We start from the raw sequence: 25,705 nt of genomic DNA on the forward strand, positions 1-25,705 counted from the left end.
CCGGTAGCGTGGTAGTTTTGCCGTGTATCATGACAGTTTGCGTGTATCATGACAGTTTGCTGTGTATCATGACAGTTTGCTGTGTATCATGACAGTTTGCCGTGTAGCGTGGTGGAGCGAGTCTGTGCTCACAGGTGGAGGGCCCCCTCTGTTTTGCAGGCACCACCACCACCACAGCCACTCCAGTCACTTCCGTCCGTGGCTGAAGTAGAACTTGCTCAAATGGACCCTGTAAGCTGCCAGGGCTGCTGGGGACATTGTCTTCACCTGGGCAGCCGGCGGGCAGCTAATGGCGAGGCTTCGCCCTAACCGGTTTGGCTCAGTGGATAGAGCATCGGCCTGCGGACTGAAGGGTCCCAGGTTCTATTCCGGCCAAGGGCATGTACCTTGGTTGCGAGCACATCCCCAGTAGGGAGTGTGCAGGAGGCGGCTGATCGATGTTTCTCTTTCATCTAACTCTCTATCCCTCTCCCTTCCTCTCTGTAAAAAAAATCAATTAAAATATATATTAAAAAATAAATAAATGGCGAGGCTTCTCTCCCTAAAGGAAGGGGCGAGAGGGGACATTGGGAACAATAGTTCCGGCCTCACCTTTCCCCGTAGCAACAGCCCTGGAGCAGGTGCCGGTGATGGCCACTCCACCTGCTTCAGCTTCTGGTTCCGGGACATCGTGGGAGGCCGGAAGGGAGAGGCTGGAGGAAGGCAGCACAGGCAGCTGTGAGCCCAGACGCCCTCGCTGGGCCAGGCTGAGTGGCAGGCGCAGCAGCCAATGCAGGTAACCCGAGGCCACCTGCAAGGCCAGGCTGGTGACACAGTGGAGGTCAGCTCTCCCGAGCCCACCTGGTGCCTGCGCTCGGGTGGACAGAGGCCTGCAGGGCGGCCTGCAGCGAGGCCGAGGCGTGGACTTACAGGGAGGGCTGACAGGTTTAGCCAATACGGGACCCGGCTCAACTGGCATTTCAGACAAGCGAGAGTGATTGCTTATGTAAGCGTGTGTCCCCAGGTTTCGTTCGCTGTTTATCTGGGATTCAAATCTAATTGGGTGTCCTGTGCTCTACCTGCAAACCCTCCAAGTCTAGGGCTCTCAGGGGCCCAACCAGGCCTCGGGGGGAAGGGGCTGGAGCCCCGTGGGGACCTCCAGGTTCATCTTGATCCCCAGAGAGACCGGTAGCCACAGGGCCTGCTGGGCAGAGAGCTAATGGGCCAGTGCAGCGGCCCGGCTCCCCCCTGTGCCTCCCTGCCTCCTAGACCAGAGGCCAACCTACTGAGAGGAGCGGAGAAGGGCGGCCCTGGCCCATTCCCCCCAGAGACGGAGCAGGACCTGAGGACCATTTATTATTACTTTTATGTTGTTATTATTTTTAATCTTCACCCGAGGATATTTTTCCATTGATTTTTAGAGAGAGCGGAAGAGAGAGGGAAAGACAGAGAGAAACACTGATGTGAGAGAAACACATCGATGGGTTGCCTCCTGTACGAGCCCCGACCAGGGCCCGAGCCAGGGAGGAACCTGCAACCAAGGTACGTGGCCTTGACCAGAATCAAACCCGGGAACCCCCCCCCTGCCCCCCCGCAGTCTGCAGGCTGATGCTCTATCCATTGAGCCAAACCAGCCAGGGCTGGAGGCCCATTTAAAGTCTAAGGACGATGTTTCATTCTAAGGAGGGAATGTTTGTTGATTTATGGTCACCTCTCACCTGCAGGTGAGCGCTGGGAACACCTGGTTCGATGCAGCCCAAACAATGGCCCTGCATCTTCTGTGCTCACCTGACACAGGCGCCGAGCTGGACGCCCCTGCAAACTGCCCGGGTCTCTGCGCTCTCTGTCCTCCTGGGACCACGGTCCCCTGCTCCCGAGTGACCGGTCCTCCCGCAGCCTGGCCAAGGCCTTAGTCATCGTTCCCATGCTCAGCTCAGGTTTATGGAAGCCCTGGGCCTTTTAAAGTTCAAAGTCCACAAGGATAATAAAGAGGCCGTCGTCAGCGTGGGCGGAGGATGCGGGCCAGCTGCGTCCCTATGAGCCCCCCCCCCCCGCCCCCCGCCTGTGCACATGTGTGCACACGCTTACTCGCTCACTCACCCACACATGTGCCCTCTCACATGAAGCCATTCCTGCCAGGCACCCCCCTCCCCCCATCCAGGCAGCAAGTGTTGAAACCTCCTCTCCCCTGCTGTACCCTCCGACCCTCCTCCTGTTCCAGGTTCTGGGTCCTCCCCGTGGAGCTCTGAGAACAGGCAGCTCCTGCCCCTCTCCCCGCCCAGCTCCTGCTTCCCTCCTCTTCCACCGCCGGCAGCTTCCCAGGAGAGGCCAGGGTGAAAGCCAGCCAGCTGGCCGCAGAGCTGCAGGCTCACACCCAGGAGGGCCTACGGGTCCAGCTCTCAGCCGCCAGGCCCTTCCTGGCCAAGTTCATTTGGGGAGACCTGAGCCACGTGGCTGCGCTTTCCCTCCCAGCAGCCGCCAGCTGTGCCCACTGCACTCACTGCCCAGGAGCCCCCCCGGGAGCGGGAGGCAGGGCCGAGGCACAGACACAGGGATGGGGCTCCCTGTGAGCCCCGCAGTGAGAGGTCTGGGGGTCCCCCTGTGGGGCACAGGGGTCAGCTGTTCTGGAACCCGCTCAAAGCCCCACAAGGAGGGGCAAGGAAGGGCCCGTTTCCTGGGGCTGCTGCTCCGTTGACTAAGACTGGCGGAACAGGGGCTCTCCCCGTTCTGGGGCCAGAATCTGAAATCGGGGTGTCGGGGGCTGGGCTCCCTGGGAGGGTCCCTCCTGCCTCTTCAGCTGCTGGGGGCTCCCGGGGCTTCTTGGCTCCTGGCCGCATCCCTTCAATCTCAGCCTCGGTCCTCACAGGACCCTCCTCCAAGTTCAAGTGACCCCATCCCCCTCATTCACGTGGCCACGCCCCCATGTTCGCATGGCCCCACCCCCTCATTCACATGACCAAGTTAATGCAAAAAGCATTCAAAACTGAAAAGAATTTTTGTGAGTTTATTTGAGCCAAACGGTCGACAATCGCCAGGGAGCAGGATCTCAAGGCATTAGGATAATGCGCCGGAGAAGGTAGCTTTTCACCTTGTTGTAGAAATTACCATCGAAGGTGGAGACGTAAGTGGGTCACGTGAAATCCATTGGTGATAGATTAGGGAGGCGGGAGAAAGCAACGCGGGGAGCTCTGGGATTGGATGGAGTGAAATGATGGACACATGCTCCTTTCACACAGGTGGGCACAGGGTCGTTCACAGCGGACAATGAACAGGACAGAACAAGAACAATGAGGGAACTTGTGCTTTCCGCCCGGTGCCATCTGTTGTGTTCTGAAGAGCAGTTGTTACCCGGATGTTTCACAGGTGTTTTCTTAGATGCAAAAAGGCAATAGGCTGGTAAAGATGAAGCTGATCTCTGGCCTCCCTGGTCCCGTCCTCCTGCGGCTCAGGCCCCTTCCTCCCGCCTTTACTGCGAACTCTGTGCCCACAATGTGGGGCGACGCCAGCTCTGGGTGCTCCAGGCCCGGCGAGCTGGGGCCCTCGGAGCACAGGGAAGCTGTGTCCCATGGACTCCCACATCCCTGCTCACATCCCCATCTTTCCACAATGTGCGAACTCACTTGTCCACAGGTCCGGGACCGCCCCCCTCCCCGCCAGAAGAATCGAGTCCTGCCTGAGTTGCCTATTTATTTCAATATTCCTGATCTATACCCAGGTCTCTTCTACGACTGTCTTTCGGACAGGTTGTGACGTGCCTGGCTCCTGTGCTAACGAGGAGAATAAAGCCTCTAACACTTGGCCGCATGCACACCCAAATGAGAAGCGGGTTTCGCCGTTTTTTGAAGATTGGGAACAGGGATCAGAACTGAGCTCGGATCTCAGCTCTATGGCTGACTTCGTGACCTCCGGACGGACGCGCCTCTGAAGGAGGAGGGTGGTGAGGACAGGAGGGTTCGCGCACAGGAAACTCAGGGCGCCCGGGCTCAGACCCAGGCCCCCGCGGCTCTCCGCGCCCGCCGGGCCACAGCCCGACTCCAGCCGGCCCCGCCCCAGGCCCCGCCCCTCAGGCCACGCCCCCAGCCCCTCCTCTGACTATACAGCCCAGGCGCACTGGCCCCGCCCCTCTTGCCGCCGGCCCCCGCCCCTCCTGCCCCGCCCCCGGCTCGCCTCTGGCTATAAGGTCCCGTCCCGGCGCCGGCACAGCCTAGAGCGCGGTCCCCGAGCCCCCGGAGCCCAGTTAGAGCAGCACAGCCGCGTCGCACGGTTCCCATTGGCCGGCGGGCGGCCACCGAGGCGGGCCCGGGCGTGCGATTGGCCGGTGGCGGCTGTGGGTGGCGGCAGGCGCGGTGTCATGGAGGCGCCCCGGGTGCCGCGCGAACCTCACTCGCCTGCACCGGCGATTCCGGAGGAGCAGCGCGAGCCGCGGCCGCGGAGGAGGTGCGGAGGCCGGGCAGTCGGTGGGCAGGCAGGTTCGGGCTGCGGACAGCAGCCTCCGGACCCCACGCCTCCCGTGCGCTGGTCCTGCACGCCTCGCACCCAGGTCTCCGGACGCCCCCGCGTCCCACGTGTGAATTGAGTCCATGATGCCCGCGCCGCTGGGCCGGGGTCCTGGGAGGCGCCTGTACCCGGCTGGGCCGGCCGCTGAAGCAGGTTGGGGTGCATCGGAGTCCGTGCGGGACAGGAAGCGGTGCTGGCGGAGCGGGGACTTTGGATCTGGAGGGAGGAGGGAGATTTCAGCGGGGGAGCAGGAGAAGGAGCGTCCAGCCATGATAGGCGAGGTCAGCGATGGCAGACCTGGCCGGAAGCGGCGTAAATGTCTTCAGCTTTGAGCGCTGGTCGCTGTTGAGCTGCTAGGACAGCAAGTAGCTCCATAGCTGAAGTAGCTTTCCCCAGTTTAAGGGGCCAGAATGGGCAAAGGCACCGAGGCCTGGGAGGGAGGACATGCCCTCGGCTGGGGCTTCCTTCTTCCGGCCATTCTCGGACCTGGCAGATGGTACACGCCCCCGAATGAACCGACTGTGAAGTCCAGGGCCAGTGAATGGCAGCTGCAGCGCCTTCTCGCTGCTGCTCTGGAAAGGAGAAACCCTTTTAAAAATGAAAACTGCTTATTTATCCAGGGTTTTCTGACTCAGTGTCGCAACAGTGTTATTTTCCCCAGAGCAACCCTCCACGAGGACCCTGTGTAATACCCCATAGCATCCCTGCCCTGGGGAGTTAGGGTTCCACGGAACACACTTAGGGAAATGTGGACGGTAGAGGAAGCTTGGCCCCTGCTTTCTCAGGCCCTTAACTTCCTAGTTCTCGGAGTTGTCCTGCTCCTCGGCTATAGCAAAACCTGTGAGGTGTGTCTCTTTGGCCTCTGCCGGGTGATAGGAGGGTCCGGTGTTCATCACAGCGGGGGGGGGGGCACATTGGGCCAAGCAGAGGCCCTGCCTGTTGCTGATGATGCTGCTGACGATGCACGTGTCCATGGTTTGTTTGTGACTGTCTCCCTCCACGAGCCAGGATGGGGCCTGGTCCACTCGCTTCTGAGCGTTCTTTTTCTTTCCCCTTTTACTTAGAAAAAAACTTAAAAAGTCCCTCTTTGCCTAGAACCGAGGAGGCTCAGGAGGAAGCAGTCTTTCGTGAAGTGGTCCGTTTCACCCCGGACCCTTTGCCAGGTAAGACGCCCCGAGGCGCTCAGCTCATTCGAGTCCCTGAGTTCACTCCTGGGCTTCCGGCCGGGCTACCACTTCCTGCCTCAGGTTCTCTCATGAATAATCCCCTCGTTCCCTCTGCTTCCTCTTCTGACCAGTTAGATACTATGACAAGGACACCACCAAGCCCATCAGCTTTTACTTGTCGTCACTGGAGGAGCTCTTGGCGTGGACGCCCGGCGTGGAGGACAGCTTCAACGTGGCCTTGGTGCCCGCCCAGGACCGGCAGCCCCCTCTGAGCAGCGGGCGGCCCCGGACCTTGCTCTGCCATGACATGATGGGCGGGTACCTGGATGACAGGTGAGCACATTGCGAGGAGATCGCCTGGTGGACGGGCTGGAGGGGAGGGAGGGCAGAAAGGCCAGGCTGGGGAGGCCGGAGCCGGGCGGAGAGCAGCGCAGGCCTCGGTGTTGTACGTGGAAGAAGAGGGGGTGGGTCGGGGGTAGCCAGGCCTCTGCCGGCTCTGAGCCCATCCCATTCTGCCTGCACCTGAATCCTGCCCGTTGGCCGGGGCACCGAAGCTGGGCACCCCCCTCAGAGCCTGGCCGGAAACCTGGCTCTTCCCCCGATGACTTGCTCTCTTTCCCTCCCTGGGCTCTGACTCCGTTTTGCCCCCTGGCTTTGGCCTTGCAGGCTTGACCAGGGAAAATGTTCCACAGGCTGTGCAGCCTTTGCGGGCAGGTCTGCACATGCCTCTCCCACCCCCAACCAGGGGCGTTTGCTGCCCCATCAGCGCACAGATCTCCACCGCCCAGAAAACAGTCCCGGGCAGCCATGCCAGGAAGGCTTGCAGCAGAGCTGGCCATCCAGGGGGCGGGAGTGGCTGACGAAACCGGGTGCCTCCCCCGCAGGGACACTGTCCGGGAGGTGCTGCTGCCTCCACCAGAGCAGGACGCCGGACACCTGGAGCTTTTGCACGAATCCTTCTGCCTCTATTTCCTGCTGTTGTGTTCCTCTGGGCATCGAGGAGCTGACGGCGAAGGCTGCACAGCCTGTGGGACATTTTCCCCCCGTGACAGCCCTATGCTACAGCCCATAACCGTCCTCCCTTGAGGAGTTAGGGTTCCACGGAACACACTTAGGGAAGCGTAGGCTGCTGAGAAAGCTTGCCCTCAGGACGGTGGCGTGGTTGGTGTCTGTGGGTGCCCGGCACACAGCAGGCCTTTGGTCGGTGTCGACGGACGGGCCCCCCGGAGAGGCGTCACTTATGATTGCTCTCACCTGGAGGCCGCTGAGTCCTTATCCCGCGTCCCGGCCCTGACCTGGCTCTGTTCCTCCCCAGGTTCATTCAGGGCTCAGCGGCCGAGAGCCCCTACACCTTCTACCACTGGCAGTACATCGACATCTTCGTGTACTTCAGCCACCACTTGGTCACCGTCCCCCCGGTGGGCTGGACCAATGCCGCGCACAGGCACGGGGTCCGCGTGCTGGGTAAGAGCTGAGGCTGCGCCTGCCGGTGACCCGCGATGACGGGGCTGGCTGTGCTGGGGAGAGCGCCGGGCCTGCGGGCTGCCCGGAAAGGTGGGGACCGGTGGAGGCAGACTCGTGCTGGGAAGCAGATGAATATCTTTAGTTTTGTGGCCGCTGGGTCGCTGTTGAGCTGCTGCTAAGACAGTGAGTAGCCCGCACAGACAACAGGCAGGCGAAGGGTGGGCCCTGGCCGGCGTGGCTCAGTGGATGGAGAGTCAGCCACGGGCAAAGGGTCCCGGGTTTGGTTCTGGTCAGGGGCCTGTACCTTGGTTGCGGGCTTGATCCCCGGCCCTGGACGAGTGCCTGGATGTGTCTCTCTCAACATCGATGTTTCTCTTCTGTCTGTCTCTCCCTCTCCCTTCCACTCTCTCTCTTAAAAAAAAAAAAAAAATCAATGGAGAAGAGAAATATCCTTGGATGAGGAATCCAAAACAAACAAACAAACAAACAAACAAACAAACAGCAACCCAAAAATCAGGTGGCGGCTGACCCCTGGGTGCAGCAGTTTCTCAAGCTTCCCCATCTGGTCCTTCATTGCGAGTCACATCCACGCCTGCCCCGTGTCTGGTTCACAGTGGCCACAGCGGTGCTGCTGGTGCAGGGACCTGCGCACTGGGAGGCGTCGGTCGGAAGGGGGGGTTCCAGGCCTGACCTCATTCTCCGCCCCGCAGGCACTTTCATCACCGAGTGGAAAGAGGGGGGGACAGCTGTGCGAAGCCTTCCTGGCCGGGGATGAACGCTCGTTCCAGGCGGTGGCGGACCGGCTGGTCCTGCTGGCCCAGTTTCTGCACTTTGACGGCTGGCTGATCAACATCGAGAACTCTCTGAGTGTGAGCGTGGCCTTTCTCGTGTTGCCTCCAGGCCCAGCCTCTGCTGCCTCGGGGTGTCCTCCCGTCCCCTTGCCCACACCCAGGCCGGCTCTCCGGCTCCCCATGACAGCAGCTGGGCCGCTTCTCGCTTCCCAGTGAGAGCCAGCTCCTGTCCAGGCTCCCTGTATGGCTGAGCTTTGCTTCTCTGGCTCCTTCCAGTGGACTCCCCCCGCTCCTCCTCCTTCTCCCCCTCCTCCTCCTCCTCCCCCTCCTCCCCCTCCTCCTCCTCCTCCTTCTTCTCCCCCTCCTCCTCCTCTTCCCCCTCCTCCTCCTCCTCCCCCTCCTCCTCCTCCTCCCCCCTCCTCCTCCTCCTCCTCCTCCTCCTCCTCCTCCTCCATCTCTGCTTGGCTTGGGCTGTGTGTGGCTTCCTCTCCCAACACCCTCCTTTCTCTTGGTGTTTATCTTTCCTGGCCACTGTGTCCGCGTCCTTCCTGCTTCAGAGAGGAAAGCAGATGTCTGGCTGGGCCGCTCTCGGGGGCTGTGGGGTGGACGGCTTCTGGGACCCTGGCTGTTTGGTGGGGTTCGGTGTCCAGTCTATCCTGCGCCAGGCCCTCTGACAAACACCTCGGGGCCTCACAAGGGTCTTGTCTTCGCCCCCCTGCAGCCGGCCGCCGTGAGGAACACGCCCCGCTTCCTGTGGTACCTGACCACTCAGCTCCACCAGCAGGTCCCGGGGGGCCTGGTGCTCTGGTACGACAGCGTGGTGAGCAGCGGGCAGCTCAGGTGGCAGGACGAGCTGAACGAACAAAACAGGTGAGCCCCCAGGGCGGTGGCACACGCACACGGCTGCGGGGTGGCGAGGGGGACGCAGAGTCTCCGGCCACCTGGCCATCAGCAGCGAGAGTCGCCTGGTCGCCAGGCGCTGTGCAGGGGTTGTAGGCCACGGTGATGGGCCGGCCCCTGCTCCCGGTTGGGAGGCTGCCCACGGCCCGTGGTTGAGTGGATGCAGGTGCTGGGCGGGGAGAGATGGTGGAGACCAGGAGACCACGGGCCCTCACCTCGGCCCCTCCCCACTTCGCAGGGTTTTCTTCGACTGCTGTGACGGCATCTTCACCAACTATAACTGGGGGGAGGAGCACCTGGTGCGCATGCGGGGCCCGGCCGGGAGGCGCCGGGCCGACGTCTACGTGGGAGTGGACGTGTTCGCCCGGGGGAACGTCGTGGGTGGCCGATTTGACACCAACAAGGTGGGTGGTGGCCCTGGAGGCTGGGGTGGGGGCAGTGGCCTCCCTGAGGCCCCCGCTGGCTGTGGGCCGTGCATCCCCGCTCCCCTCCGGGGGGAGACAGGCGCAGTTACCCTTCCCAGATGGGAAACCGAGGCACCAGGGAACACGGTGACCTGCCTGGGGCCAAGCTGGGCCCCAGAGGCCTAGCTGCCGCCCACCTCTCCGGTCAGATGGTATGTCCCCTGGAGGTGCCCGGGCCCGGTGCCAGGTCCCCTCTGCCTCCTGTTGGGCGATTCGCTGAGCTGGCATCACAACCGCCGGTGACTCGGGGACAGCAGGGTCACGTCACGGGCAGCTCGGGGCTGAGGATGGAGGCGGCACCTCCGTTTGGGAGCCGCTGTAGCAACTGGTGAGGCTCCAGCAAGTGGAGTCCTGTCGGCAGCGAGAGGAGAACCTGCCGGGGCACCGGGCCGCTGTGCCTACTGTGACTTAAACGGAGTCAGCCCGCTCCCGCTGCCACGCCTGCCCCTTGCTGGGTGCCACGGCGACGGTCCCATTCCTTAACCGAGCTTAAGTGATTCCATTAATCTGCCAACTGGAGATTCGCGCCTCCCGCTGTGCGTGTGACAACATGATGGGAGGTGGGGAGAGACAGGCAGCCGTGGGCACGCCGCCTGCAGACCCCTGCCCACCGGCCGGTTCCCGGTGGACGACAGGGACCAACCTGGAAAGCCAGGGGGCTGAGGGGGGTGGGCAGCCCAGCCTCCTTCCCAGGCCCGCCTGGCGCTGGTGTGTCCTGCTGTGCCCAGCGTCCCTGACCGCTGTGTCCGCAGTCGCTGGAGCTGATCCGGCAGCACGAGTTCTCGGTGGCCCTGTTCGCGCCCGGCTGGGTGTACGAGTGTTTGGAGAAGACGGAGTTCTTCCAGAACCAGGACAAGTGAGTCCTGCCCGGCCCGGGGCTGCGTGTGGGCTGATGGCGGCGGGAGGCCCGGGGCTGCGCTGGCTTCTCCGAGCGGCTCGGGCCTGGCTCTCCGGCGCTGGTGGAGGCGGGACAAGCGACAACCACCTTGGCTGCTTCCAGGGGGAGCGTCCCGGAGCCCGGGAGGGGCTGTACCCACGTGTGTACCTCCCACACGTCGTGTCCGAGGCCCGGGGGCTGCAGTCGCTCTGCAGGGGGTGCGGGAGCGCCCGCGTCAGTGAGGGCTCAGGCGCGTCGAGCACCCTCCGCTCCGGACTTCAGCTGCCCCCCCCCCCCCCCACTCCCCTTCCTCTGCAGGTTCTGGAGTTTGCTGACTCGCTACCTGCCCACCCACAGCATCTGCTCCCTGCCCTTCGTCACCTCCTTCTGCCTGGGCATGGGCACCCGCAGGGTCTGCTACGGCCAGGTGTGTGGTCCCCACGCCGGGTGGCTGGGCAGTGGGGCTCCCTTTTCTCCAGGCTCTGGGCCTGAGCGAGGGAGGAGGGGCCTGGCGTTCACGAGGGGCCGATGGCGCTCTTCTCCCCGTCGCCCCCCTGCACACCCTGCCGCGTGCCCGCAGCCGCCTCCAATCCTGCTTCCTCTCCAGGAGGAGGCGGTGGGGCCCTGGTACCACCCGGGCGCCCAGGAGCCGCAGCCCCTGTTTGGGGAGCACAGGCTGGAGGGGCCCGGGCAGGGCTGGGTGAGGACACACAGCTGCCTGGCCGACGCCTGGAACGGGGGCAGCTCCCTGCTCATCCGGGGGATGATCCCGCCCGAGGTGGGACACGTCGCTGTGAGGTAGGTGCCTGGGCGGGAGGAGACGCGCGGGTCCTCCGCTTCCCCCGTCGTCCCGTGGACCCGCTGGCTGGGCAGCTGGGCGGCGGAGCCGGGGGAGGACAGAGGGCAGAACCCAGGAGGTTTTATTGCAGCAAAAAGCACGCCACACACACTCGCCCACCTGACCTGGTTCTGAGCGTCACAGTGTGAGCTCTGTGCACTGTGCGGCCTCTCCACACTCACCTTGCAAAACTGGACGTGTCCCCACGCCCCCCTCGGCCCCCCGCGCCCCCAGCCCGCGGCCGCGTCACGCTCTGGTCCTGTGGGGCGACTCTTAGCTCCTCATACGGAGGACTTCAGAACAGGGATTTCTCAGTCACGAGGGGGCCTGGCCTGGGGGACGGCCGTCCCCAGCGTGGCAGGACCGGGGCGTGGCAGCTGGTGCCACCCCAGTGCCCTGTCCCTGGAGGGAGAGGGTGGCCCGCCTGGCGGCCTGGCTCTCAGCTGTGGCCTCTCATCGCAGGACCTTCCTTCTCCAGGTTGTTCTCCCTGCAGGTCCCGCTGCCCCCCAAGCTCTTCCTGTCCCTGGTGTATAAGCTGGAGGGGACGTCGGAGGTCAGAGTGGCTCTGGAGCTCACCACAGGGGACGCGGGCAGCTGCTACGTCGGGGACATCTCGGCGTTGAATGGTGAGGGGACCGAGCTGGCTCCTGCCTGCCTCCCAGGTCTCTTCCTTCTTGGGATGCTTTAGGGGGGAGGCATCCAGAAGGTGGGGGTGCGGGGAGCTGGTGTGGGCAGTGCCCGGCATCCGCCTCTGGGGGGGGGATGGCGCCACTGTGGCCCAGCTCAGGGCAGGGGGTTGGCTCTCAGCCTCCTGCTGGTCGTGGCATCGAGAGGGAGGACACCTTGGGGTCAGGGAGAGGCCTGTCCTGAGCACCCACCCGCATACTTGCCTCCGCTCCGCCCTGGTCTCCTGCTGCGGCCTCAGCCTGTCGGGGAGGCCACGTGCCCTGGGGGCCACGGGGGTCTGGCCCAGCCCCGGGCCCTCCTCAGGGACTCCTGGTGTGGCTTCTCCTCTTCCTCAAGTCCTGTGTCCTTTCCCAGCAGAAACCAGCTCCAGGCACAGACCCCGACCCCTCCGGGTGCCCCCCACCAAGCTGGCCCGGTGGGCGGCCCGCTGTGGCCAGCAGCTCGGCGGGGGCTGGGTCCAGCGGTGAGTCCCTCTCCTTCCTGTCCAGGCCCCCACCGGGGACGGCCGGCTGGTGGGGACTTGAGGTGTGCGAGGGCCCCTGTTGAGAAACCCCAGAACTGGAGGGATGGAGGGCGCTGGACTGACCCACGCTCCAGGCAGCTCCCGGGAGCCAGCCCACGCGCCCTGGGCGCGGTCGTGGTCCCCCCTCAGGTGCAGGGCTCCCCACGGACCAGGGTCCACTCGGGATGGGCCTGCCTTCCCATGGCTGCTCGGGCCTCTGACAGCAGCTGGGCGCCCGAGCCACCGTGGCTGTGACCGCCCTGACCCGCGTCTCATTGGCCTCCAGCTGCTACGAGCTGAGCCTGCTCAGCTGCTTCCTGCAGGACCTCTTCGTCAGCTTCTCCCGGGCTCCGGGCAGCCGGGAGGGGGAGGACTTCGTCTGTCGCCTCGGGGAGATCCAGGTCAGGCGTCCGGGGTGCCTCGTCCTTGTCCTCATCCTCATCCTTGTCCTCGTCGGGGGCTCGGCTGAGGCGTCTGTCCCAACGCCCAGCAGGCAGAACGCCGCCCGAGCTGAGCGCCCTCGTCCTCTCCCCTCGGGCTCAGGGAGGCGGGGTGGGGATGCCAAGGAGTGGGGTGCACGGGGCGGCTCCATGAGCCCCCGGGGCTTCCCAGCCATGCCGTGCCTTCTCTCCACCAGGTGGTGGACGCCGACAGCCTGCTGAGCCCTCTGCCCCAGGTGCAGGCCCTCTCCGTGTCCAGGGTCGGCTGGCAGCGGGCGGCCCCAGAAGGCGCGGGTCCCCCGGCCGGGCTCCGGCTCAGCTGTACCCTGCACTGGTCCTACCCCCTGCCCCACGCCCGCTGCTTCCGGATCCACTGTCGCCCAGGGACCGGCGGTGGCCCTCCCGGCACGGGGCCCCCAGGCCCGGAGAAGCCCACACTCCTGGGCCTGGCTTTTGCCAACCAGTACCGTGTCGTGGACCTGGCGGTGGCTGAGGCCCGGCCCGGCCAGGACGGCCGCGTGGAGTTCCTGGTGGAGCCGGTTCCCAGGGAGGGGTTCCTGGTGCCGCAGGCCGAGTGGGGCCGGGCGGCCCTGCTGTACTCCGTGCCCGGCACATGAGCGGACACCGAAGCCGGAAGCCGGCCCACCGCACGGCCGGGCTCCTTGCACGTGGGGGCCGTGGACTGTGCAGACAGCGGCCGAGGACCTGGGGCCGTGCCTTTCCGGGTGGGGCCTTGGTGACAGGAACACCGAGGAGTCGGTGTGCTGGGTGCTGATTCCCTAGGTGCCTGGACCCCTGCCTGTGTGCAGTCTCTCTGCAGTACACAGTTCCCAGGGAAAGTGGGAGGATTTGGGAAAGTCGAGTCCAGAAAATTCCATAAAGGGCGTTTCCTAACAGGCTGGTGCTGAGCATGGCGACTTTATTCCACAGGTGGAACCATTAGAGACGAGCTTCCCTTGTGGCAGGAGGGCTTCGGAGCAGGCTCTGGGGACATGGCCGAGGGTGCAGACGCCAGCAGAGGCCCGTGGGTTCAGTGAGGGGTGGGTGCAGGGTGCTCCCGGAGATGGCGCTGGGAGCCCAGGCCAGCAGGGCGGCACCTGCAGACCGCCGTGGGCTGTGGCTTTCCCGGCTCACTGCCCCCCCCGGGGCCCAGAGCATTGCCACTGGCTGTGCCTGCTCGTCTCTCCAGCGGGTGGGCATGGGGGGCGCTGGCGTGGTCTGCACCGGGGCTCCACCTCTGCCTGGTGAGTGTGGATCCAGGCGTGGGAGCAGGAGGCCCAGGTGTCAGCCCAGTCCACCGCCTCCCTTTGCCTTCACAGCCCCTCGCCTCTCCCGGGGCCGGGCGTGAGCAGGGGTGTGTGGGCAGCAGCCTCTGCACTGTGGCTCCTTCCTCTCCCTCCCTTCGCTCCCCAGCACCTCCCTGCTCCCTCCGAGGGCCAAGGTGGCCAGTGGCCTCCCGGGGAGGGGAGGGGAGGGAGGAGGGGGGGTGGCTTCTCCAGCCATGAGCTCCAGCCATGGCTGAACTGCTGTGGAGCTCCCTGGGGGGCGGGGTCTCTCCACCCCATGGCCTCAGGGAACCCTGCTCCTCTCTAGTGCCCCAGGGGACCAAGGCCTTAAGTCCCTCCTTCTTGGGGTCCCTCACCCCAGGCCTCCTAGGCCAGTGATGGGGTTACTTCCCCATCCCTATGGCCCTCGACCTCGACCTCTGCTATGAGATGCGGAGTGGCTCTAAGGCTAGGACACTGGGGTTCCCTCCCCACTGCCTTGTGTCCAGGCTCGGGGTCAGCACTGTAGTGACGGGGGAGGCCACCAGGTGGCAGTGCAGCCTCTGCTCAGGCCCAACCGCACTGGGAGGGGTGCAGGGGTCGCTGGCAACATCTGAGACTGGGGGACAGCCTAGGGCAGCGGTTCTCAACCTGTGGGTCGCAACCCTTTGGGGGTCGAACGACCCTTTCACAGGGGTCGCCTAAGACCATCGGAAAACACATATATAATTACATATTGTTTTTGTGATTAATCACTATGCTTTCATCATGTTCAATTTGTAACAATGAAAATACATCCTGCATATCAGATATTTACATGACAATTCATAACAGTAGCAACATTACAGTTATGAAGTAGCAACGAAAATAATTATATGGTTGGGGGTCACCACAACAGGAGGAACTGTATTAAAGGGTCGCGGCATCAGGTAGGTTGAGAACCACGGGCCTAGGGGCTTCCGGACGACGCTGCCTTCGCCCCACCAGCCCTGGCGTCCCAGGTGCCCACGCCCCTCCTCCACTGCGCGCTTCCTGATTGGGAACATCTGCTCCTCACGCCCCACACGTGTGGCCCAGCCGCTCGGGCGGGAGTGGGGCCCCGGCCAGCCGGGCAGGAAGACCCCGTGCGGGCTCGGCTTTTCTTGATCTTGACCGTTCCCCCCAGCGCCTGAGCCCCTCGTTCTGAGCCAGGGGGCTCCTGCCCTTTGTCCCGACGTGGGACCCGGCGGGCCGGGCGGCTGGGCACCCGGGCGGGCCACACCTGGGACTTATTTCACGAAGCCCTTTCGCTTAAAGTGCTGGCTCCCCGGATACCTCCTGCGGAGGAGGGGACACGTATGGCAGCCATCATTTCCTCACCGTCTGGGGAGCAAGCAAAGTGGGGGCTCGGCTCCGCGGAGGCCCCCAGCCCTGCGCCCCAGGAGCTCGGGCCCCGTCCCACCACCTGCCGGGGCTCATGCAGGAACATCTACATGTCGGCATGAAGCCTGCCCCCCGCCCGTCCCCCGTGGGAGTCATGGCTCCGAAACAGATTACCCGCCTGGAGGAAGCGAACAACTCGTCTGCGAGAAGGCTCGGGCTCCGCGGCGTCGGTGTGGGCCCGCCCCAGCCCCCATGCCCAGGGCTTCTAAGCTCACGGTCCAGGATCTGCTGCTCCCCCCCTGGTCACCTCTCCTCTTCCCTGGGCGGCGACCACACCCTTCCACACCCCTTCACGCCCGGCCTCCAGGACTGGGACCACTGGCTGGAGCGGAGGGCTCACCTCGCAGGAGCTCAAGTCACACCAGCAGAGCCGGGGCTGTGGGCGGATCTTAGTGACCTGCCCAGCACCACTGAGAGCAGGGCCCCCACCCCCTCCCCACCCGACTCCCCTGTGCCCAGCTGAGGCCAGGCAGGGCTGTGGGAACCCGTGATCCCGCCCCCTCCGGGCCTGGAGGTGGGACAGGTCAGCCTGCAGGAGGACCAGGTGCTGGAATCTCGCCCGCCCCCTCCGGCCTGGGGCTCGGTGCAGCCAGGCTGCCTCCCCGGACACGCCGCCTGCCCTCCACCCTGTGTGTCCAGGGGCTGCCCAATCAGAGAGCTGTCCTGGTTTGAAGAAAGAAATCTTTATTAATAATCTTAATAATAATAATAATACTGTGGATCTGAATGGTCACACCTGGGAAGCATACAGAATGGTAAGAAAGGAAGCCGGGCCTGGCTGAGGCCGGGGGCGGGGCCGGGCGCAGCGGCTGGGAGGGGCCAGCTCGGGGCTCTGTACACGGAGTAGAAAAGGAGGGCTCGGGAGCGGGTGCGGATACAAAGTGAGGTGTGGTCCTGCCCTTCCTGTTTGGAGAAAGTGGAGCCATGGTGGGAGCCTGGGTTTTGTGGTTTTTTTGCTATTTTTTGCTGTTGCCCAGACTCCAGCTGTCTGCCTGGCCTGGGGCTTTATCCTGTGACCTGCCATCTGTGCCCCCCCTCCCCCGCCCAAGGTCTTCCTCCTGCTCCCCCCGACCCCCCATCCCTGCTCTGGCCTGGCCGTCTCGCCCCATAGCACTGTGACTCCCAACCCTGCTGTGCAGCCAGGCGCCAGCCCGTCCCTCGGCCCCTTGCAGGCCTGGCCCTCGGGGGGTCCCATGAGGCCAGCCGTCCCTCCCCAGACCAGGCGCAGAGCCGCCTCCAGACAGGAAACCAGAAACAGCCAGTGGGAGCACGTCCGTGGCCTCCAGGCCCCCGCAGTCCCACGTTCTCAGGTGCAGGGGTCAGTCCTGGCTGGCTGGCGGGCCCGGGAGCCCCGTCATGTGGAGGGCGGGTACCTGGGCGCCCCCTAGTTCTGGAACCACGTCAGCCCTTGGTGTGGGGGTCGGACCCCAGGGCTGCTGGTGGGACAGCCCCAGTGGCCTGCAAACGCCTCCCCCAGGTTTGCAGGACACGGGCGTTGGTGGCATGGCGTGAGGGAGAGCTGGGCCCAGAACAAGACACAGGGTGACCGGGTGTGGCCGGAGCCGGAGCCGGGGAATGGAAAGCTGCCCCCTCCCTGTGCCCGCGGCCCGGCCGTCCCCTCCACTGGCACAGTTGGCAACAAAGATCAAGTCCTGCCGGCTCTTCCTCAGGAGGCCAGGCCTCCGAGGGCCCACAGTGCGGGAGCGGAGGGGCAGGAAGACTGGATAGGAAGCCGCGGGCCCTCCCTCTTGCTCGCTGGCTCGCTCGCTCCTGGAGGGCGCAGCCGCTCTCCGGGCCGACTGCTCTTCGCGGTGGCGCCGGCACACGGGACCTGGGCGTGGTGGATGTGTCTTGTTTGGTTGGTTTTGTTGCTGCTTGGATCTTAACATCTTTTTTTGTTTTGTTTTTTGTTTTGTGATTTTTTTTGTTTGTTTTTTGTTTTTGCCCTTCGCGGTCCGAGAAGGAAACGGCGGACGCTTTCACTACAACAGAAACAGAAAGGGACTAGCAGTTTCCGGGAAGCCGCCGAGGGCAGGCCGAGACCCGCGGGGCCGGGTGGTGCTGGGACGGCCTGGACCCCCAACCCCCCACCTGTCCTCCCGCCCAGCTCTAGGACCCCTCATCGCGTGAGAGCTGGAGTTAGAGGGGACGTCTGTTCCCCGGGGCAGAAGGTGGCCGGAACGGAGGGGCCACAGGGACCCGGTGGCAGCGGGGCTCTGCTGAGGTGGGCAGGGGCCTGGCTGGCTCTGGCAGGAAGGGTGTGAGGGGGTGGCCACGTGGGCGGCGTGGCATGAGGCAGCTGAGAAGACGGTGCTCTGGGCCTGATCTGCCCACCCGCCCGCAGGGAGCCAGGCCCGGCTGGCGGGGACCCTCTCGCGGGCCCTCAGCCCCAGAAGCCAGTCGGGCAGCTCTGGCAGCACACCAGGCCCCCTGGCCCACGCCGCCTTCTCCTGTCACCAAGGTGCGTGGCAAGGGCCTGGCCTGGGTGGCGGACTCTCCAGAGGCTCCCTGGGCTGCAGCCGCAGCCAGCACCTCCCCCCGGGGCCCGCGCCCTGGGAGGGTGTGAGCTCACGGGGCCCCCCTAGATGACCGGCTAACACGGAGCGCTGTGCCCAGGTGGGCGCCACCCGCTCCCTCTGAAACAGACCCTGACAAACAGGCTTTTCTGAGCTCGGGGCAGGGAAGGGGCTATGGCTCCAGTGAAACACCAGGGCCTGGCCGGCCGCGACCCATCTCGGAGGACAGCGGGAGGCGGGCGCTGCGGGCACAGCGTGGGCCGCCGGGCCTCCCGGTGGGGAATTTCTTCCTTCGCTTTGGTTTCTGACGTCAGAGGCTAAGGCGCCCCTGAGGCTGGTGTGGCCGTGCGGGCAGCAGGCACTGCCCGTACAACGTGATCAGCACTGAGTCTCAGCTGGTGGAGGGGGCACTGTCCTGTCCACACCCCAGGGGGGGGACAAGGACCGTGGCCCGGGCTGGCCTCCTGAGCCCGGCATCTTCCGTGGCTCTTACACCCCTGCACAGGCGTGGGCTGCCCTGTGGCGTGGCTCTATGCTAGCTGGGAGGGTCCTCTGCCCAGCTCAGCCCCGCCCCTCTGTGTACTGTACCTGAAACGGCTGGGGGTGGGGAACACAACAAAGTCAGAATCGGAACCAAGGTCTCAGACACACGGGGGAAACCAGGGTCAGACACACACGCCATCGTGGGGGCCAGGCAGCGAGCCGCTGGCCGGGAGGGCGCACTGTCCTCCTGTGGCCGGGCCTGGCCTGGGGTGCGGGGTGTGGTGTGTGCTACAGTCTGACTGCTGCTAGGGGCGGACCTCTTGCTAGTAGGGGGTGAAGCGGCTGTGCCCTCCGCGGCAGAGGCTAGCCTGCAACATCAAAGATGGAAAACAGCCAATCAGTACCGCCTTCCCGGAGGGGGCGGAAAAGCAAAAAGAAAAAAATAAGAAGGAAGAACCAAAGGAGAAATAGTGAACCCCCGTTTTCTGCCCCCCTCGCGGTTTGCCTGGGGGAGGGTGGGTGTGGCTGTTCTGGCCGCGGGCGGGTGGGGTGGGGGAGGCCTGGGGCCTGGGCCTGTTTCTGGTGCCGGGTGGTCTTGTCTCTGGCTGGCGGGTGGGGCGGGGGGGCAACTGCAGCCACAGGCTCCCAGGTAAGAAGGTGTGAGTGTGTCCTGGGGACCCTGGCTAGAGCCTGGCCCTTTGTTGCCCCTTCTCCTTCGTCCGGGAGGTCTGAGCAGGAGCCCTACTCCTGGCGCCCCAGGACTGCTGTGGGGTCTGAGTCCTCCAGACATGGTGGGGGGTGGGGGCGGACCCTGTCAGGTTCCCCGGCCTTGGCTTCTCTGACATTCTTGCTGCCCCCGGTTCCTCTACAGGAACCTCCCACCTCACCCACCAGTTTTGTCAGAAAAGGCAAGAGAACAGCAAGGGCCAGAAAAGTTGGGGGAAAAATAGAAAAACCTTAAAAAGAAAAAAGAAAACCTAAATGGGGGCCTCGGAGAGCTCACGGGGGCCTTCAGCGAGCAGCTGCGCGGAGGGCTGAGCCGATCCTGGAGCCGGGGGGCCTCCCAGGGGCTGCTCCCCCGGCGGCCAGCACTCCCCGCGCCTGCTGGGGTGTCTGAGGCTCTTTAAAGATCAAAAAACACAGAAAAAACCCCGGGAGGGCGTCATCAAAACCAAAGGAGGTGAAGACACCCCGTGGCGCCACGCCCCCCACTCACCCCCAGGTGTTTTCATCTTTGATGCTGGACTCCGCTAGCTAACGCCCGCGGGGACAGCCTGGGGGCGGTCAGGGGCAGGTGTCCACGGGAGCGGGCTTTGGGGCAGAGCGGGCCGGCCTCTCTGTGCTGACAGCAGGCGCACACACAGACACACACACACACACACAGACACACTGGCTCTCAGGGGTGCGCCCCGTCCCCAGGGAGGGCCTCCAGGCAGGAGCCGGGTGGGGACGAGGCAGCGGGCAGCCCTGTTCCCCATCCACGCGAGGGAAGGCACAGCAGGGGCAGGACAGGGACCACGGCACGGACACACCCACACGAGGGGGCCCTGCCTGCCTCTGGAGCGGCTGCGGGGAGGGCTGGTGGGTTTCCTGCGGGAAGGGAGGCCCGGCTGGGCTCCAGGGCCGCGCCAGGACGGTCAGGGGCCGGACGTCGTCCCTGGGCAGCTGGCCGGCCGGGCGCTCCTGCCTCCTCCTCACTCCACGAGGGCACGAAGGGCCGGTCCCCACCCCCAACTCAAAGGCAGGCCTCGGTCCTCCCCGCCTGTCCGAGGCCCTGGCCTGTGTTCTGGGTGGGTCTCCCCAGGACCTGCCTGCGTCCCCTCCCCCCTCCTCACACGGCCGCACCAAGGCCGGCCCACCCCCCTCCTTACCATGGTCCCGATGCTGTAGGCGGCCGTGGGGCCGATGGGGTGGTGGTAGGGGTCGGCAGCTGTGTAGACTCGGCCGTAACTGGGGAGACAGCACAGGGAGGGGTGCGAGGGGGGCAGGTGAGGGGGGAACAGACCCCCACCTCTTCCCAGACATTTCCTGAGCACCTCCCGGTGGCGGGGTCCCCCTGCCTGTTTGGAAGGAGCGGCCGGCCACACTGGCCACCCTCTCGGTGCCCCCACTGTGCTGACCTGGGGGAACCTGCTCTGCGAGGCGCCCCGGGACCAGAAAAGAGGCCTCACAGCTTGCGTGGAGGAAAGACCCCTGGAAAGAAGGAGGCCACTTTCGGGGAAGGGGCTCAGAGATGGGAAGGTCCGGGAACGCGGGAGCAGGGACTTGGCCACCAGGAGGGAGGTGGCCTGTGCCCCCCTCTCACTCAGTACATTTCGTGGGCGAAATGCCAGCTTCTCAGAGGCCAGGGCCGGGCGGGGCCTGCCGTGCACCTGACACACACCTGGGCCCAGAGGCTGCGAGGAAGGTGTGGCCTGGGGACCGGGTGCCGCCTCGCACCAGGACGGAGGGAGGACCAGGCGGTCCCCGGGCCAGAGCCGCCCCGTGGACACGAGCAACGGCTGCCCTCCTTAGAGTGCGGCCATGTGCCCTTCCCCAAGCGGCTCTGAGGCCAATGGGCCGAGTGCCCACAGGGAGCGGTGCCAGCTGGGCCACGGTGGGGGACTCCTGGACCTGACCACAGAACGCACAGAGCCCTCCCCCCCAACCCCCGGGCGGAGGCTGCTGCTCTCAGGGTCACAGTCCTCCCCACCCGGTCCTGTCACACAGGAGGCCGTGGCCACAGCCGCCTCTGCCTGGAAGCACCTTGGACAGACGGCAGGCCGGCGGGGCCTCTGGAGCTGGGGGAGGGGCTGTCTGCTCCCTGAGAACTGGGGTCCCCCGCCTCCCTGCCGCGAAGCAGGGAGTGATGACAGCAGCTGTTTTGGGGTCTCCAAGCCCATTCAGACCTGCTCTCCTCTGTCCAGACCCTGCGCCCACGTGGGGAGCCATCCCCAGGCCCCTGAGCCTCGGGTGGGGCTTCTGGTCTGTGGGATCCCCGCCCTGTGGGCCCAGAGCGCTGGCTCCCCGTCCCCAGGTCCCCAGCGTACCTGTCGCTGTAGGCTGCTGCTGCTGCTGCTGCCGCGGCGGCCGCGGCCGGCTGGGCGTATCTGTAGGCGGCATAGCCTCCCTGCAGGGCACAGGGGAGGGGAGATCACAGGGGCTTAGCGGGGCGGCCACGGCCTTTCCACCTTCTCTTGGCTGCTAGCGGGTGCGGCTGGGGGCACCTGGCTGGTGGCCTAAGGGAGGCCCGCAGACCGCACGCTGCCCGGCAGCACAGTGCGGGGGGGAGGGTGTCTGCCCACATCACGCGCTCATTCACTCATCCCTTCTCGCCTTCCACACACAGGTGGGCGCCCACCACCTGTGAGGCTGAGTGCGAGGCTGCAGCACCCCTGCCACCAGGCCAGTGAGCCCGAGGGGCATGGGAGCCCACGGCTGACTCTGGGTGCCATCCTGGCCGCGGGGAAGGGTGGAGGGCGGAGGACAATAGCTCCGGGCACGCCCTGGCACAAATGGGTGCTGTGTTGGGCCAGGTCTGTGTGTGGGGTGGGGCTCTGAGCCAGAGGAATGGTGAGTGCGGCCCCACGAGGGGGGAGAAGGCCCCCCCAAGGGTCTGCCCAGGGGCCCCTGCCTCCTGGTCCCTCAGGCCTGGCCCCTGTGGCTCCTTCAGGGACCCCGGTGTGGTTAGGGACACAGCGCCTTGCACAACGGGGAGGCATGTGGTGGCTCATGGGCTGTTGGGAGACCCCTTGCCACTCCCAGCGTGAGCACAGTAACCCCGACATGGCTGTGTGTGGACCCGGGGGTGCAGTGCCCTCACCCTCCTGGGTTCCGAGAAGGGGAGAGGGGCAGGGGCGTGGGGCAGGGAGAGAGGAGCCGGGTTAGCAGGGTGGGGGGTGGGAGCGGGCAGGGACTGAATTCGCTGACGGCTCCTGGAGGGGAGCTGGCCTGGGCCCCTCCCTCCGGGGCTGCACTTACATAGATCTCAGCACCATAAAAGCCATCCTGATACACGACCCTGGAAGCAAACGGACAAGAGAGTGGTGGGAACGCTGGAGAGGTGACCGGCTCCGGAGGCTGCGGAGGGAGGGGGCAGGGTGCCAGGCCTGCCCATGGGACTGGCATTTTAACAAGCGTTTGCTCCAGTGCCCTGTTTGGTATAACAATAGAGTAACACCCTTGCCGTCAGCTCCTTTCTCCCACAAACCCAGGGGCCCTCGGCCCACTTGCTTACCCCCCCCCCCCAGGCAGCTGTCCCCCCCACCCCCCGGGGGCGGGCGCTCGGCCCCAGGGACAAGGTGCAGCTGGGCTCAGAGGGCCCCACTGACCTCCAGGGCCAGCCAGGACTCCACTGCAAGCACCCGGCCGGGGCCCCAGGTGTCCCCTACATGCCAGTGACCTTTGGCTCCGTGGCCAGGCGGGCCTGGGTCACTGCCCATCACAACGTGGCTGCAGTGCCAAGATCTGGGGGTTCCCTAGGCCCCCGCATATATGGAGAGGCTGCCTACCCCGTCTGGTCGCCCCAGGCCGCCCTCCCCACACCCCTGGGCCTTTCTCCACGCCTCCCTCCCGGGGCTCCCAGGTACTCACGCTCCGTACGCGGGGATGGGGGGCGGGGGCGGCGCAGCCCGGAACGTATTGTACACGGCCCGGCCCCGGCCCCGCAGGTGCGCGCCCCTGTAGGCCACGGCCGTGCCCGTGGTGGGGTAGGGGAACCCCGTCACTGCGGGAGAGCGGGCGGGAGAGGGGCAGTGTGAGTGGGAAGGCAGAGAGAGGGTGAGGGCACCCCATGCCCGGCCGGCCCGGCCACAGGCCCCGCCCCTCCCGACCACGCCCCCGCGCGCCTGTCCGCACCCACCAGCCCACGCACCCACCAGCCCCGCTCCACCGCTTCAGCCTTTTACCTGCATAGAATTCAGGCCCATAGACGGCGCCCACCACGGGGTTGAGCTTCCAGCCTAGATCAGAAGCAAGGAATCCAATCACCATCTCCCCTCCGCACACTGCACCTGAGACACCCCCCTCCAAGGGCCTCTGCAATCTGGGGCGGGTACAGGAGGGGGGACCCCCCAACCCCCACTCCTGCTCCCCAATCGCAGGGGCCGGACCACTCCCCACCCAGGCGGCTCTGTGTCTCCTTGAGTTTTCCTAAATGATGGCCCTCCCTCCCAGCATGCCCTGGGCCTCTCCTGCCCGGAGGGCACCAGCCCCACACCCTGGGGTCTGTGATCCCCGCAGGAGGATTAGGGAGGGAGCGGGGAGCAGGGTGTGTAAATGCCTGCAGTCCCTGCGGGGATGAGGGATTCGGGGGGCACGACAGAGCCCCTTCCTGGGGGTGCTGTCTCCTGGGGGACCTGGCTGCCTTCCCGGAGGGTCAGAGGCCGAGAAAGGTGCCCGGTCTCTGTCCAAACGTCCTCCCACCTCCTGCCCCAGGGTTTGTGTCCCGGGACGAGCTCCCAGGGCCCCTCTCCCCAGCGCTGAGTCCTCTCCTGCTGTCCTCCTGTTTTTGTCCCCAGAGCAGCCAGTGCAAGGTGCTGGGGCAGAAGGACCTTCGGCTTCAAATAATAATGACAGGACAGCTGGCCCTTCCCAGGCACTTTACAGCGTCCTGTTCAGAACCCCCCCACTGAGGTCGGTGGCCACCCTCCCACTTTACAGATGGACAAGTGGAGGCCGAGCTGCTGTGTGGCAGAGCCAGCCCGTTCCTGCCACTCTCTGGCCCCCAGCTGTATCCTTACCAGCCTCTCCCTCCCTGCAAGCCGGCTGCTCTGGGCTGGCTGCTCCGGCGCACTCCCTCCCCCACCAGGGACCCGGGGCACAACGGAGGCCTCCGGGGAGGAGACCAGTGGCTCTGAGTGGGCTCTGGCCCCAGCCATTCAGACAGTGTGCCCACTGCTGGGCGGTGGCCTTGCTCCTCCGGGGCCATTGTCCCACTGTCCGTGGGCCGCCGTCACTGTCCCATCACAGACGGCAGACTTTGTCTGAACGCTGCTGCTGGTCAGGAACCCATCACCCTCCGGGGAGGAGGGAAGAACCGTCTGTCTCCTGGGGAGACCTTCAGGCCCAAGAACTGAGTCTCTCGGGGAAGGATCCAGGACGGAGCAGAGTCCCAGAGGCAATGACCCCGCTGCTTCCCCGGCTCCGCCCAGCGGCTCTTCTCCGCCCTCACGGAGGCCGCGCTGAGCCTCAGCTGCCCTGGCGCTTCCACCTGCCGATGCTGGAATCCTGGCGCCTCCACTTGTCACTCTGCCTTCCTGGCACCTTCACCTGCTGACTCTGGCCCAGTGCACCGTCAGGGGCCCCAGATCCGAGGCCGGGGGGCCCACCTGGGTGGTCCCATGTTTTGTGTTAACGGCAGCACCTGCCCAAACGCGGCGCGCTTGTTTTCCACAGCGAACGTCCCTCACTTCTCTCGGCAGCCGGCACTCAGCATCAGCCACTTCGTTTCCAAAGAGGACCGGCCACTCCTGATCAGCTCGGGGCCAGGTGCACAGCGGACGGTCCGGCGGGGCCAGCAGGACTCGCTCTGGCGGCCTCAGCCTCCCAGTATTGCCAAGGCCCGGGGCTGCCTGCCCTTCCGCACCCACTCAGCACAGTACCCCCAGCCAGGCCGCCCCCAGAGCTTGGAAATGAAACTCTGGGAAGTGGCCGCTGAGCCACTGTGCGAAGCCTGTCCATGTGGCCTCTGGTGCCACGCACGCCTGGGGGTGCCGCCCCCCCGACAGGGCGAGCTGAACATGGAGGCGCCGAGTACCCAGGGAGGTCAGCCTCCAGGGCCGGCGGGGGCCCCCACAGCCTCCCGGGCCCCGGGCGCCTTACCGTTGGTGTAGGGGTTCGACGTCTTCTTGTTGGTCATGACTCGGGCCGTGGCGTTATTGACCTGCTCAGAGGCGGGGAGAGGGGAACATTAGCTTCCGTGGGGCCATGGGCCACCCCAGTCCTGCTCTGCGCTTCTGCCCCTGGCCCCCTACCCCCGGTGGGAGGGGGCGGTCGGGGGTGGAGAAGAGGTCCTGTCCCAGGGCACCAGGCGGAGGCACAGGAGCCGCTGCCGCCAGCCTGGCCTCCTCCCCCCTCCTCTCTGCGGTGCTGCCGCCTCCAGGGAGCCTTGGCCACCCCCCAGCTCTGGCTGCTGCCCGGCCTGGCCTGGCCCTGGCTCAGGCACTGGGTCTGGACCTGGCTCTTGACCTTCACAGGGCTGTTTCACAAGCCAAGCCCCAAGGTCACGGGAGACGCTGGCTGGTGGCCTCTCGTCAGAGCCTCTCAGGCCCCCAACAGACCTGCCCCCAGGGCAGTCTCCACCCCAGGAGGCTGCGGGCACCAAGGCGACCACCCCTTGCCCCCGCCCCCCGCCAGAGCTTTCTGATGTGCTCACGGGAGACAAGGCCCTTGAGGGAGGGGCAGGCAGTACCATGGGGTGGTCCTACTCTCCAG

General features: G+C 65.4%; 2 protein-coding genes across 6 annotated transcripts in view; one reads left to right on the forward strand and one right to left on the reverse strand.

Moving 5' to 3' along the window:
• Positions 1-4,211: 4,211 nt before the first annotated feature.
• On the forward strand, positions 4,212-13,502 carry ENGASE (endo-beta-N-acetylglucosaminidase). The gene is given in 15 exon segments (XM_070392924.1): positions 4,212-4,416; positions 5,572-5,639; positions 5,774-5,975; positions 6,958-7,106; positions 7,817-7,842; positions 7,844-7,975; positions 8,619-8,767; positions 9,036-9,201; positions 10,014-10,117; positions 10,457-10,565; positions 10,746-10,936; positions 11,455-11,603; positions 12,019-12,127; positions 12,453-12,567; positions 12,804-13,502. Coding segments are annotated over 15 exon segments (2,175 nt in total). The 5' UTR covers positions 4,212-4,330; the 3' UTR covers positions 13,224-13,502.
• Positions 13,503-15,960: 2,458 nt separating this feature from the next.
• The window catches only part of RBFOX3 (RNA binding fox-1 homolog 3), a 114,734-nt gene continuing 104,989 nt past the window's right edge, over positions 15,961-25,705 (reverse strand). For 2 of the 5 annotated variants that reach the window (XM_070393506.1, XM_070393503.1), the window contains 7 exons: positions 25,094-25,154; positions 23,179-23,232; positions 22,865-22,997; positions 22,253-22,424; positions 21,322-21,401; positions 20,164-20,242; positions 17,286-18,660 (listed from right to left, as the gene is read on the reverse strand). In XM_070393506.1, coding sequence (XP_070249607.1) covers positions 18,616-18,660; positions 20,164-20,242; positions 21,322-21,401; positions 22,253-22,424; positions 22,865-22,997; positions 23,179-23,232; positions 25,094-25,154 — 624 coding nt within the window. In that variant the 3' untranslated portion in view covers positions 17,286-18,615. The other 3 variants (XM_070393505.1, XM_070393504.1, XM_070393502.1) reach the window with 2 other exon arrangements.

The sequence above is a fragment of the Myotis yumanensis genome, unplaced genomic scaffold (genome assembly GCF_028538775.1).
Source record: "Myotis yumanensis isolate MYYU_CA2020_CCGP unplaced genomic scaffold, mMyoYum1.0.hap1 SCAF_16, whole genome shotgun sequence".
Classification (NCBI taxonomy): domain Eukaryota; kingdom Metazoa; phylum Chordata; class Mammalia; order Chiroptera; family Vespertilionidae; genus Myotis; species Myotis yumanensis.